We start from the raw sequence: 13161 nt of genomic DNA on the forward strand, positions 1-13161 counted from the left end.
TGGTGATATATTGTATTTTAATGCAAAGTTTAATGTCAAAATTCTTTTAAAAATAAGAACCCCCCCAATCTGCTATATATTTTTTAGCTCCCCCCATTCCTTAGCTCCCCAGGAAATGCCAAAGGCTGGCTCCTTGGGGGTGCACTGCAGACAATCCACATCCCAGCCTGCAGAGCCCCAGCACAGCAGCAGACCAGGGCACCTGCCTGAGCCATCACCTCTGCCAGCATCAGTGCAGATCCAGGGTCTGGCCTCTTTGTGCCAGGGACAGGCAGCTGGGCCAGCGAGGTGCTGAGGAGGTGCAGGTGTTCAGGCACAGCACTGGAGAAGGCATCAGCAAATGGTTCAAAAGAAACAAACAAAAAGACCAGGTTTCACTTTCATCTCTTTTACCTAAGTATCTTGCTAGATGAAAAGCCATTCGCTGCAGCCATTGCATGACTAATTTAAATCAAGCTGGTTTTTGAGCAGATGAACTAGGGAAGCCCTTTCTTCTGTGGCTGAAGACTATGGAGGGTGAGGAGGGAGAGCACTGGTAGCAGCTTTTCCGGCAGCTGAGTGTCTCTGTCCCACCGTCTCCTGTGTCAGAAGCGTTGAACTCGCTTCATGCAGCCAGACTAGCTTAAAGAGCCAAAGTCAGAGCACCCAGAAGCTGCTCAACGAAATAGGTAGAAATTTAGTTTGATGGTGAATTCTGCCTCTGCCCAATTCAGCTGAAATTTGCCAGTGGGTTCAAGAACATACTGTTCTTGACTAAAATTTGTTCCATAGGAAACAAAGCCAAAGTAAAGAAGGTGCAAACCAAAGACAATTGCTTTACAGAGAAGTAACACATGACCGTTTCTTAGAAAGGCACCTCCTCAGAAGCACTCTCCTGCCCAAGGGCTGGCACAGCTGAGCCAGCACAGCTTCCCAGGGCAGCCCCGCCTTGCTGGCATGGTCAAGCATGGGGCAGCCTGGAAAAGCCTTGCTGTTAGCTTGCCCAGGCAGACCTTTACAGAAACCTCTGCCCCCTGAGACAGTGTACCCACTGGCAAATATGTTGCTACACAGATCTGTACCATGTATCTTCTCCTAGTGCCAGGTCTTTTGACAACATATAAATAAAAAAGCCAGGCCATTTTGTTAGCAGTCACCACGCACAAATTTAGCAACCTAAGCCAGTGATGCCAAAGTCCTCTTCAGTAATGCTCCGGGGCCAGATGCCTCACAGTCACACATCATAAATTCCTTTCTGCTATTTCCATCTTGTATTTACCCAGCTCAGTGTGTAACAGCTACTGGCGTTGAAGGCTTTCTTTTTCAGGAACATCTGTGGTTTTGATAAGTCTTTGTAGGTATAGAAAAGCCTGAAGTCCTTCAGCTCCAGTTCTCGGAGCAGACTGTACCAGTACCGCACCACCGTGCTGTCATTGCCGCTAACTTCAAATCCAGGCCAGTGGATGTGCACCTCAAAGACCAGCTGTCCTATCTGCTCAACAACATCTTCCAGGATCAGGTTTTCCAAAATTTTCCACTCTGCACTCTCCACATCTGCCTTGAGGACATCAATCTGCAACAAAAGCACCATTACTATGTGAAAATGAGAAACTTTGCAATTATAGTTAGAAACAACTGAGGCCAGGCTTGACCATTCTTTAATATACATAGTTGTTCTTATGTATAAATAATTTTGTAGTAAAAAAAGATTAAAAAATCTCAGAGGACTAACAGGGGCAGTACACGATATTTCACGCTTGCCTGTTCACAGCCCTTCTCCTCCTCCCTCCAACTCCTGGTCTGAAAAACTATGTATCCCAAGGTGCTGATGCAGTTCCTCCTACAAACAAAGCATGTTACTGTTCCTTCACATCTATGAAAGAAAGAAACCTACCTAACTAAGCGCAGACAGTAAGGCACGACTGTTCCTTATTTCTCCGTCACAAAATTCCATGACAGATCTAAACACACTAACAGGGATTATTTGCACCACAGTCGAGTGGGGTCCTCATGAGACAGATGCCACATGCTCCACACAAGTGCAGGAGAAGGCCACAGTGAAATGAATATGAGAGCAGCTCAGGTCAGCAGGCATCACTACAGATGCTGAGTGAGGAGGACCAAAACAAAAGATAATTATGCACAGTCTACAGGGTTTTAAGGGCAGCTTCTCCAAAGAAAAACGCATAGCAGGAAAGAAGCTGTGAAGGTGTTTAAAGGGAATAACAGATCTAATAGAAAAGTTCCCTGTTCTAGTTTTAGACTGTTATTTAATCTTGTGGTGAGATGTTCAGCAATCCAACTTCTCACAGCCCTACACAACTGTGGGTTTACTTCACCTGGAGATTAGCGGGTGCAGGGGAGCTGTAAACTTAAATGCAAAATGAGCATTTCATCACCTTTTCACACCTGCTAGAAAACAATGACTGCAGTGCAGTAGTGATCACAAGCTGCAGAGCTCAAGGGTCTGTGTTTCCCAGAGCCACACAGGGGAAACTCCCACACTGTGAGAGTACAGGGTTTGCCTGTGCCAGTTCCACCTGAGCTGCTGCTTCTGCCCACTGCTCACACTCAAGATATGTTTGAAGCGAAAAACTGAGTTAATTTAGAGTCAAGAATACTGAAAAAAAAAAAAAAAGCCAACAAAACCCAAACCAAACAACAACAACAAGACCCAAACAAAATCCCCAGATTCTCTCACACCTTAACTGTCATGGCAGTGTTGAAAAAGGCACCTGTGCAGTTACAGGCCAGAATCTGGGCGGGTAATGTAAAAGCATTGCCAAGGCAACTGTTTTCCTAAGCTGCACCATCCCAGGATGCCTTGCTGGTGTCATGCCATGCCCCATCCATGCTGGCTGGGGCCCTGGCTCCCAGACCCCTCTGTCCTGGGGGCAGGGCAGGGGTTGTACTGTGAGCACATCTCCTGTACCACCAGAGCTCTGCATTGCATAGGCCATGGCCAGAAACCATAGGGCTGTGGCAAGGGGTATGTACCTTCCCTTGTTCTCTGGATGGCTGACTGGAGACACAACAGGTTTATCTGCTGAGGTGCAGAGCTCTCAGCTATGTCAGCCCTACTCAGGCGCTGTGCTCCAGCACTACAGATGGGCATGGGATGGCAAGAGTCTGTAGGTGCTGGACATGTGCCCATTCTGTTCTCCATCTGTAAAACAAGGGTATTAACCATGGAACACCCTCTACAGAGTGCAGGGTTTGTGCCAATGAAGGGCTGCAAGACTTCAGTAGAACAAGCTGTAAAGCAGCTGAAAATAACACACTGCATTTTCCGAGCAGGACTTCAGAGAGTGGGACTTGAATGAGGTCCATGGTCACAGCCCGAATAATAATAAGCCAAGCCGCTGCTTGTCTGCTCATTAAGGCGGCATTGTGCCTCCTCCACACTGTGGGAGGCAGGGAGCCAGTGGAAAAAGACTGAGGGATTATGGAATTAAAGCCCATATTGTGGCATGTCCGCATGGGGAGCAGAGAGGAAGGTTGCACAGACAACCTCAGCTCTGGTATTTCCTAACTTGACTCTACAACAAAGAGCCTGTCAGTCTGTCCATCCGTGGGTCAGTGAAATAGTTGAACATAAGGCTCCCCTGGGTTCAAGGGGAGGCTGAACGTAAATGATGCTGCTCATGACATTTCAGCTGAGACCTACTTCATGGGTGAGCTCACTTGTTTTCCTTTATACATTTAAATAGGTTATTTATTTTTCAAATACCAACTCACATCTCTACCTGTAATGCAATTTTGCAGGCAGTTCATTCTGCATGGGTGCAATTGCCATAGGACCACACACTGCTGCACTTAAGATAACAAAGATTTTTATCTCTGGGAGATTTCTGTAACTTTGAAAGCAGACAAATTATTCAAAACTTTATATTCTTGGGTGATAGAGCAGGGGAGTGGGTGTATAGGGGAAGAAATGTTTCTATGTGTTTGCTTTTGTATTCCCATGATCTTACTTTATGGCAACAGTAGGACACCTTTTTTCCATGGTAATGTTTGCAGTCATCATACAGGTTTGTTTGTTTTTCTTTTGTGACACTAACTGCTGCTCTGGCTGCTCAGCAGGACTCTCATGCTCTGTGTTGTATTTGCAAAACTGATCTGAAAAGTGTCTGCTAACCAGTGTTTCAGTAGGAGAAAGTGAGTTACCACAATAACTGCTTAAACACATACTGAAATGACCAGGAAAGAAACACAAGGCTAGTGGGGATGTGCTGCACACACAAACCAGAGGCTCTTTGCTGCCTTTAGTGCTGTGCACTGCTCAGAGACCTGGAGGGAGAAGGGTACCTGTCTCTACCCACCAACTTTTATGACTGCCTTCCAGGCAAGGTGTTCCTTTCAGCCCAGAGTCTCCATTTTATGCCACAGATAGTGCAAAATAAACGGCAGAACAGCTCTGTCAGAGGATCTGAGCAAATAACAAGCGTCCTGCTAACACCAAATGCAAGTTTTGTGATGATTAGACAGCTCAGGAGATATTTACCATCAGTGATAAGCAGTACACTACTGATAAGAAATACACTACCACCTTCCAGTGGCCTTGATTCAAAGTGCCAGTGAAAGGATTAGTGGACATGTCTATAAATTCAGAGCTCTAATTCATCCAGGAGCGCAGTTGGAGTCTGCTGCTGGGAGTAAATCCCAGAGGGCAAAGATCTACAGTGCCTGAAGGTAAAGTATGGCAGTCAGTTTCAAGCACTCACAAAAGCTGCTTCCTCTTATCTTCCACAAATCCTTTTATCCTCCAAGAACTAACTAGGCTATCACAGAAAAGTAAAAAATGTGGATTTTTAAATGTTTTCTCAATTTAGCTCCTTTGAAAAAGCACTGCAGCATTGTACCCCTTACACTTGGAGAAAAAAAAGGGCCTTGCTTGGGCACAACCAAGCATATAAAACAGCTGAAAAAAATGTGTTTTAGTTAGTGAAGGTCAACACACACTGTATGAAGGCTCATTTCTTCTTTTTAGGGTAATGACTTGTTACAACTGTGCATCATTTCCTAAAGCAGAGATCAGATCTCTGTTCACCTTGATCGCTTTTGAAATACCAGGGTTAAGGGGGATTTCAGGCTCTGCGCTGCCCCGTGGGCACCATTTAAAGCTCCCCATGGAGAAGAGTCAATTGAGAGTGAGTAGCTGGAGGAAGCAATTTAGCTGTATTATTTCCACCATGAGCTCAGCATGTGGAAGTGAAAGCCAGGAAAGGCAAAACAACAAATGCTGTACAGGTCACGTAAGGAGGATCCCTCCAGTTCTGTGGGAGCAGGTCTGTGGTGCAAGCTGGGAGCAGGGAGAGGAGAGCTGGTTACAGCTTTCAAGCACAGGAACAGAGCTCAGAACAACCTGGCCTCCTGAACCGCAGGGCCGCCCCCACGATTTGAGGCTGGGAGAATTAACCCTCTGCTCCGGTTCCTGATACCCGGTTACCATTTTGATAAACTCTGCTGGCTTATGCATCAGATTTTTCCCTCTCCACCTAAGTACAATTCTCTATTTTCAGCAGATAAAACTCTAGAAAAAGCTATTTAATTCACATTTTGATAGCACATGTCTTTGCAGGTAACAACAGGTTCTTGAGCATGTTTTTTTCAAATGTGTCTTCCCTCTTATTCTTTTCCCATCTGCAAATTTTCAGCATGATACTTCCCCCACTTTCTTTTCCTCTCAAAATGCATTCACAGCCCCTCCTTACTGGCAGGAGATGGCTTGGATGTAAAGTCCCTTCCATTCCCTTTTATTCTGAGCTGAGACTGTAACTGATGGCAGACAGGATGCCACGTAGCCTAATAGCAAATTATGCTCCCAGCAGCTTGTGACTGTCTCTCCCCATGCTCCCTGCAATCAGTGGCGGGGGGGGAAAACATCCTGTCTCTCTCTCTCAGCCATCTGCTGGAGGGACCAGGACTGCTGTGGGTATGGTCTGAGCAACATGGATACTGAAACAGGGAGAAAAGTCAATCACTACTGATCAGTGATATACAGCTCCAAACAGCAGCACTTCTTCTAATTACTTCCCTTCCTTCCTGCTCACATTGACACTTCTCTCTGCAGTGGTCAGTACAGCCAGTTTCACACTGACTCTGGTGCAAATGTGTCATTTGAGATTGTTCACTCTCAATGTGACAGATCGGGCACATCTTCAAGTATCTGCTTAAGGCATCAAAGTCACAAAGCTGATTTGTGCAGTTGGGTGTTTACATGGTCTTTGGTCTTTTTTTACAGTAAAAAACAACTGTCCAGTTGATATACACATCACTGAAACAGAAAACCAGGAGTGAGTGCAGGCAAGCTTTGTTCCTCTGCTCTCACCTCCGATCCTCCATAGCCTTGCAAGTGACAAAGAAACCTTTCCTCCCAGTTCTTGTAATGTGCTTCCATGAAAGCATTACACAGTAGGAGCAGGATACAAAGTAATTTTAGGTTTACCACTTGAACTAGAGAAAAGGTTTCAAAATCATATTAAAAAAACTTATTTAACTCTCTCATAGCCAACTGTCAGTATAGCAACAGCTTGCCAGATGCAGTAATGGCCCCAGACAAATGTATTCATCCAGAAAGCCCACCCAGCACATGCAGGAGGCATCAATCTCAGCTGCATCCTCAGGAACACTGTGAGCACTTTGCCCATGCTCACCCACATAAGGGACTGCTCCCAGCAAGGATCCATGCAGGCACCCCAAGAGACTTCCTCCCACAGACGCAGAGCCCAGGTCAACCTGACAGCCTAAGGGCAACCTGGCACTTTCATTCCCCACTTCTTCCCTTGGTCTCCAATGCCAAAACATTTCCCACGTACTCTCTCCATCCAAAAGCAATTTCTCTCTGAGGACCCATTACAGAAAAAAAGATAACATACACCCAACTCCAGTCCAGCTAACTGGACAAGTTAAGTGATGTCTCTTACTCCAATGGACAGGCAGAGAAGAAGAGCTGGCAGAAGGCTTTTTTCAATAACACTTTACCAAGGGACAAAATAATCTCTGGACAAACAACCACCATCTGATTAATGAGATCAGCATGGCCTGACATCCTTTCTGCCTAGCTGCACTTGGTCAGGTCACTTCTGTTACCACAAATATCTTCCTTTGCCACGGGACTAGTTATTGGCATCTTCCCATCTTAATTCACGCTGGGCACTGGACCAGCCAGAGACAGCAGCTCACTCGTTAATCATATTCTGGTCATAAAATAATCCAGGTCCCCGAGCCTGAGTTGATTTTCTGACAAGTTTGATGGGTTTAGCTAGCTCTACACTATAATGATCCTAAAGTCAGTCATCTTGTCTAGCTTGCTGCCCACCAAGACCAAGGCTCCTCTACACTGACCTAGAGAATAGGATCTACAAGCCCTCTGCATGGAGCAGGCCAACACTGCACACAGACAATGCCAAGGGAGAAGACCTTCCTCTCTAAAAAAAATTGAGCATCAAAGATCTTGATTTCCCATTACTTTAAACTGAGACCAGTCTCCAGAGCAGGCAACAGGAACCTCACCATTAGCTGAAGACTCAAAGTGACACCTTCTCAGAGGAAACAGGGTGAAGAGTCACCATGAGGACATAAGCCCCCAAACAGTGACCTCCTCACCTGCTCAGAGTGGCAGCAGCTCACAAGTGTGCATCTCTGCTCAGAATACTGTGCCCCAGCTCCCATTTGCACTGTGTTACCTTTTTTAGTTTGCACAGTTCTCCTGTTGTACACTAAAAGATGAAAACATCCCCTCGCCAGATCCTTGAATCCAATGGCTAGATTGCCAAAGTGGTAAAAATACCACAAGGGAGCTGCAGAAACCCTGACCTTAAGTTATTTAACAGCCTAATCAGCAGCAAAAGTTCTGCTTGCCAAGCCCATGCTGCAAACAGACTTTTTAGATACTGCACTTATTCCACCAGCGGCCAGGCTGGGAGCGCAGTCGCTCTGCGCGCAGCCCTGGCCAAGCGCACGAGTTGCTTTGCAAAGGGTGTATTCAGCCATCTAATCTTGCAGGAGATGTCCCGCTGCCTGTTCCCCCCAGAAAGGGGGAAAGTCCTTTTCATTTCTGTTCTTTTGATCTTCTCTGCCAGACGCTGCTGGATGCCTGTGGGAACGGATATTTACTCAAAAGAATAAATGGTGTACGCTAGACCCTCGAGTCTCTTCATTAGAGGGGAACAAACATTTGCAGCCTGTTTATGTTGCCCCAGCACCAAGCAAGGACAGTGGGATCCAGCTCTATGCTTATATAAAGCCACATTATCCCAGTATTGCAAAAGGTGAAAGCCAGCAGCAATGGGACAAGTGCATTACAAGGGGACAAGGGGGCAGTCAGTGCAGGAGGTTTGCAATAGAAGGCAAATAGTTAAACAGCAATTGATTCGAAAACCCTGAGGAGCAAGACCTGTGAGTGTGTGTGTGCGCAGCAAGGGACAGAGGGCTTAGGCTACTGTAAAAGTTACACACAGTAAACAGCATTTTGGCTGCAAGACCTTCTATTATTTATTAATTGCTTGTTAATGCCCATGGGGGCTTTCAAAATGTAAGTAATTGAAGAAAGGGATCAGAGTCCCACCTTCAAAAAACATTCACCACACTTTAAAGAACATCTCTTGCAGGATGAGAATCTGCAGCCCTGGTATAACTGGGTAGCTCCAGTTAAATTTAGTGGAGAACTTGGTTCCCACTTGCACTAGACAGAGCAATCTTTAAGACTACACCCCTTCATAGGAATCTATTTGTTTCACTCCATTTCTGGTCCAAAGTGCCAACCTGCCTCCTTACTGTTTTGCTGTTTGTCCACCTTGGTATTTGCTTGCAACCACGATAGGAAGAAAGCTGCACATTCCTGAAAACATGAATAAGAAAAACCCAAAAATGCTTGCACATCTCAGATTTCATCTGGGACAGCCACTAAGGAGGGACAGGAGAGCTGCTGAGCCTTTGACCTCTGTATTTTAAATTTTTGAGAAGGGAGGGATATCTTATACTGCTGTCAAATCAACAGTGAAATCAGAAAGGATCCAGACACTAAGGTGAAAGTATTCAAATGAGATACGTCCAATGCCAATGACAAAAATTTGTAAACCATAAAAGGAGGACGTATGAGCTACTAAGAACAAACATGGGAGGGAAAAAAGTACATTGTTCAGAGAGCTCCTAAGTGCTCTGGATAGGACATTTATCTAAAGAGCTTGTTAATGTCAATTATTCCCTGGAATTTGTGAGAAAGATGGGTAGTGGAGAAAAATGACAATGCTTATAAGAAAGGCATTGTTCTCAATTCTAATTAAACCATGTTATGGACCACCACCCTGAGCAAATATTCAGCACCTTGGCTAAATTAAAACCATACAGATTCACACTTCTGTGTTTAAGGCAGTGTTAATGGCTTAAGCAGGAGTGGGGAGCATGAATATTCATCTGGTACCACCTCGAGAAGCAGTGCAGGTTCCCCAGGCTCCTGCCGAACTCCAGTTGTGGTGGGAGGAGGGAACCAGGACTGACTGGTTTCTTACAGTAGCAGAATACCAATGAATACACAGTGCCAGCAGTGAGTGCCACGCTCTTCTGGATGCAACTGTTGGACACTGAAACAATGGTATGCTGCTGCTGCTGCTGCTGTTGAAAAGAAGGTGGAATTGAACACAGTCTGCACAGCCCTCTAGTAGAGCTGGGGGAAAGCAGATTTTTAATACCTGATTTTTTCCTGAAGGATCTTAACAACCACAACAAAAGCAACAACAAAAAAAGGAAAATAAAACCCTAAAAAATTGTCCTTGCTTTTTAATTTTTAGTAGACAATAATATACTCTGAAAGTGCCTCTTTTTTTTTTTAAGAGGACCTGCACAAGTTCTGTTTCAACAGTGCAATATTTCAATACTTTCATTACAAGTCAGGCATTGCACTAGCCCTTTTACTAGGAGAAGAAAAGGCTATGGATTGCATTATATTCGGCCAATGGTATCCTTAAAAACATCTTTTCTCCATTCCTGACAAATTGGATACTAAACAGCATCTTCAGGCTACTCTCTAGAAACACCAATATTCTTAACAATATCTTGAGAAGTGCTTCTGGTGGAGAGAATTTAAATGAGGCGAAAGGATATGTAAGGGACCAAGATAAAACCCTTTAAAGGAATGTGTATGAGCACTCCATGTATACAACAGAGAGAGTGAGAGGTAGTGAGCAGTAAATCACTGTCCAAGGATCCTTGCTTCCCGAAACATGAGGATGTCAAGCCCATTTCTCCTTGCAGCCAAACTCTTCAACCCACTTACAATTAAAATACTTTAGGTAGCAGCAGCCTCAGCTGACTAAGTAAATATACAGCTATTACCACCTGGATTTCATTATCCCTAGAATGAAAAAATATATACATCCAGGAGAGAAATACTGTATGTCAGGAGCTTGGAGGTTACTCAGAGGCAACTACTACAAAGTTACAGAAGGCAGCACTTCCAACTGCAGCTGGAAGTGTCTGCACCGGTTTGATTGCCTCTTTTCAGCAAGTGGAATAAAATTCACCAACTCACTGATGCACACCCAAACAAAAAGGTTCACCACAGCACCGGTTAATGCTCAAACTGCAGCTCTGCTGTCACTCCAAGGAAATCAGTCGCATTTCACAGAGAATGGATTTGGCCCAGGATCTACAAACATACCCTCAAAGGGACTGAATGTGTGTGTCACAGGCAGTAAGTCCCTCAAAAACTCGTAAACTATAGATCTAGAGGCAGATGCTTACTGTAGAATAACATGTTCTCCAGCACTCTGAGCTTTTGCTCTAATGGGATGACTTTCATAAAAAAAAAGTTACATATTCTGGCTAGCTTGCCCAATGTTATCATCTCCTGCACCCTCCCTTTCAGCACAACCTGGAAATCAGGTGCGTGAGACTAGTTAGCACAACTCTGAAGTCCTGATCTCAGGATTTGTCAGATGCTGAGCACAGAGCTGAGTCAGTGGACAAGTCACTCAAGATGGGATGCACCTCATCCAGCCTTAGACATCTAAACCCCAAACAGTTGTCCAAGTTCCCTTGGACAGAGGACCACGGAGAAGAACAGGAACTTCTGAAAGGCAACCTGAGATGTACAGGCCACGTCATCCAGCCTCTTTTAAATACCTGCCCTTGAGGGAGACAAACTGCACCTTAGTTTCACTTGAGTTTATACAGAACTCAAGAGCTATCTCAAATGTAGAAATTTAGGTTAATGGAGGTGAGTTTCATGTTCCTCCATTCTTTGGCAGGTCATTTATTTAGACTACGAGCTCTAAATGCTACGGTATTGCATCTGCCTGGTGCAAAAGGGTCCAGAGCTAATACAGGACTTTACTTTGCAGAGTTACTCCTACTACAAACAGGTCAGGACCAGCCATTTACACTTTAAAAAGCAGTGTTCTGGGACAAAACTCCTTCTACTGTGCCATTCAGAAACTGATATAACAAGGAGATGGCCTGATGAGTCACAAAAAAGCAAATAAGATGACAAGCAGTAACAAGTGCAGACATTTCCAGGGAAGGATGGGGAAGAAGGCAGGTCACAGCCTGAGCCTTAGCAGACACACCACTGGGACTTCTGAATAGTATGTCCCAGCTGCAGGAGGGGCAGCACAACACTAATAAGATGTTATAGGAAACACAGGATCTCCCATGTCAGAGAAGTCTTAGAAAGGCCGGTATGATAACCCTGTAAAAGCCAAGGCTGTTCTTCACAGCTATATGGGAATGGTAAATAACAGCTGCAGATAAAAAGCCACTTAAGCCTAAAGACCACTGACTGCATGAGTAAACTTGGATGTGAAAATAACGAGGCTAAAAATCGGATGAAGAGTGGGTTTTTTCCTTCTAGAATTGAGATCCTGGAGAAGCCCCAAATAAGCATAAAAAGCAGAGAAAAAATTAAACCCTTTCAAGACAGAACTCCAAACATTTACTGAAGGATTTGTGATGCAACAAGTCAAAAGACCTTGTCCCATTTGTTCTTTCTGACACTAAGCCACATGTAGCAGAGCAGATCTGAACTTGTGCCTCCAGCTCCAGCAAGGCGAAAGGGGCTGTTCCCTGGCTGCAGCAGAAACAGTGACAAGGACTCACCTCCCTGCAAGAGCTCCCAGGCTTCTGAGCTCCTGGCTTCTCATCCTGAGCTCAGGCTTTCACAGCAGGACATAGACCAGCCTGCAGGTGCTCATCAGCTGGTACTGAGGACCTTCTGTGTGTTAAGATGATAGCTGAGCTGAGTGTATAAACCCTGGTGGCACTCACCCATTGAACTTGGACACAGCAGCTCCCGTAACTCACACTAACAAACTCATGGCTCCCTGTGCAATACCTAAGTCTACCCTTGCAGGGGATAATCAAAGTCAAATGATTTTGTCTAGGCAGGGTCAAGAATTCATAAGCCTATTCTGGCCCCTGTAGTCCTGAGGTATACATAGTAAAAGAGTAATTGTACGAATTTGGTTTCTACAAAACTTGAACATGGATGTTTCCCACCCTGAAGAGTAAAGTTTTTGTTTTGTTAAATAAATCTCCATGCACAACTAAGCTGTAATACATTTTCCCTGGACTTTTAGATTATTAAATTACTGCCAAAAGAGCCAATTTAAAACCAAAATTGTAAATCTTTTCTTTAATATTTGCTCTTTCACACCAGTCTTCACAAAACTTAAAGTGCAGCATAAAATAGATTCTACAGTATCTGCTTTAAGAGAGGAGCAAATGATAAATTACTTCTCTAAGAGGAGATGATGTTATTAATCAAAATGACTTCAGGGTGTAGTGTTTTGAAGTTGTATTGAGTATTAAATAACAGGTGAAGGGAAGGAGGTTTTTCCTTTTGAAATCCTAAATCTAAGCCTATTCAATAAAATGAAGCAGATACCTGTTAGCCCAGTTGTCACAGAAAAAAATCTTCACGAAGAGACAGTGTAAATTAAAGCCTTCAAATCAAAATCAGGACGCAAAAATTGCTTTGCATTTCTTTTCATAACGAATAATGACACAGTTTGGTCTCTTACAGAATTTGTTCAAGATTACTTGAATGGCAGGAAGTGAATGTAACTCTGCTGTCCCCTGAAAGTAACAGCTATGAGCACTCCCTGATTAAATGAAGGTTGTACTTTGTGTTCTCGGATTCTCCTTTTCAGATTAATTTATTTTACCAGGAGCCATTTCATCTGC

The 13161-nt window shown here is 44.4% G+C and overlaps 1 protein-coding gene across 1 annotated transcript in view; it reads right to left on the reverse strand.

Annotated features, from left to right (window-relative positions):
• The window catches only part of METTL24 (methyltransferase like 24), a 44583-nt gene continuing 31422 nt past the window's right edge, over nt 1-13161 (reverse strand). The window contains exon 5 of the mRNA XM_027634289.1: nt 1-1552. Coding sequence (XP_027490090.1) covers nt 1238-1552 — 315 coding nt within the window. The 3' untranslated portion in view covers nt 1-1237. The remainder of the gene's footprint in view (nt 1553-13161) is intronic.

This window comes from Corapipo altera, unplaced genomic scaffold (assembly GCF_003945725.1).
Source record: "Corapipo altera isolate COAL_440 unplaced genomic scaffold, ASM394572v1 2b, whole genome shotgun sequence".
In the NCBI taxonomy this organism is placed as follows: Eukaryota; Metazoa; Chordata; class Aves; order Passeriformes; family Pipridae; genus Corapipo; species Corapipo altera.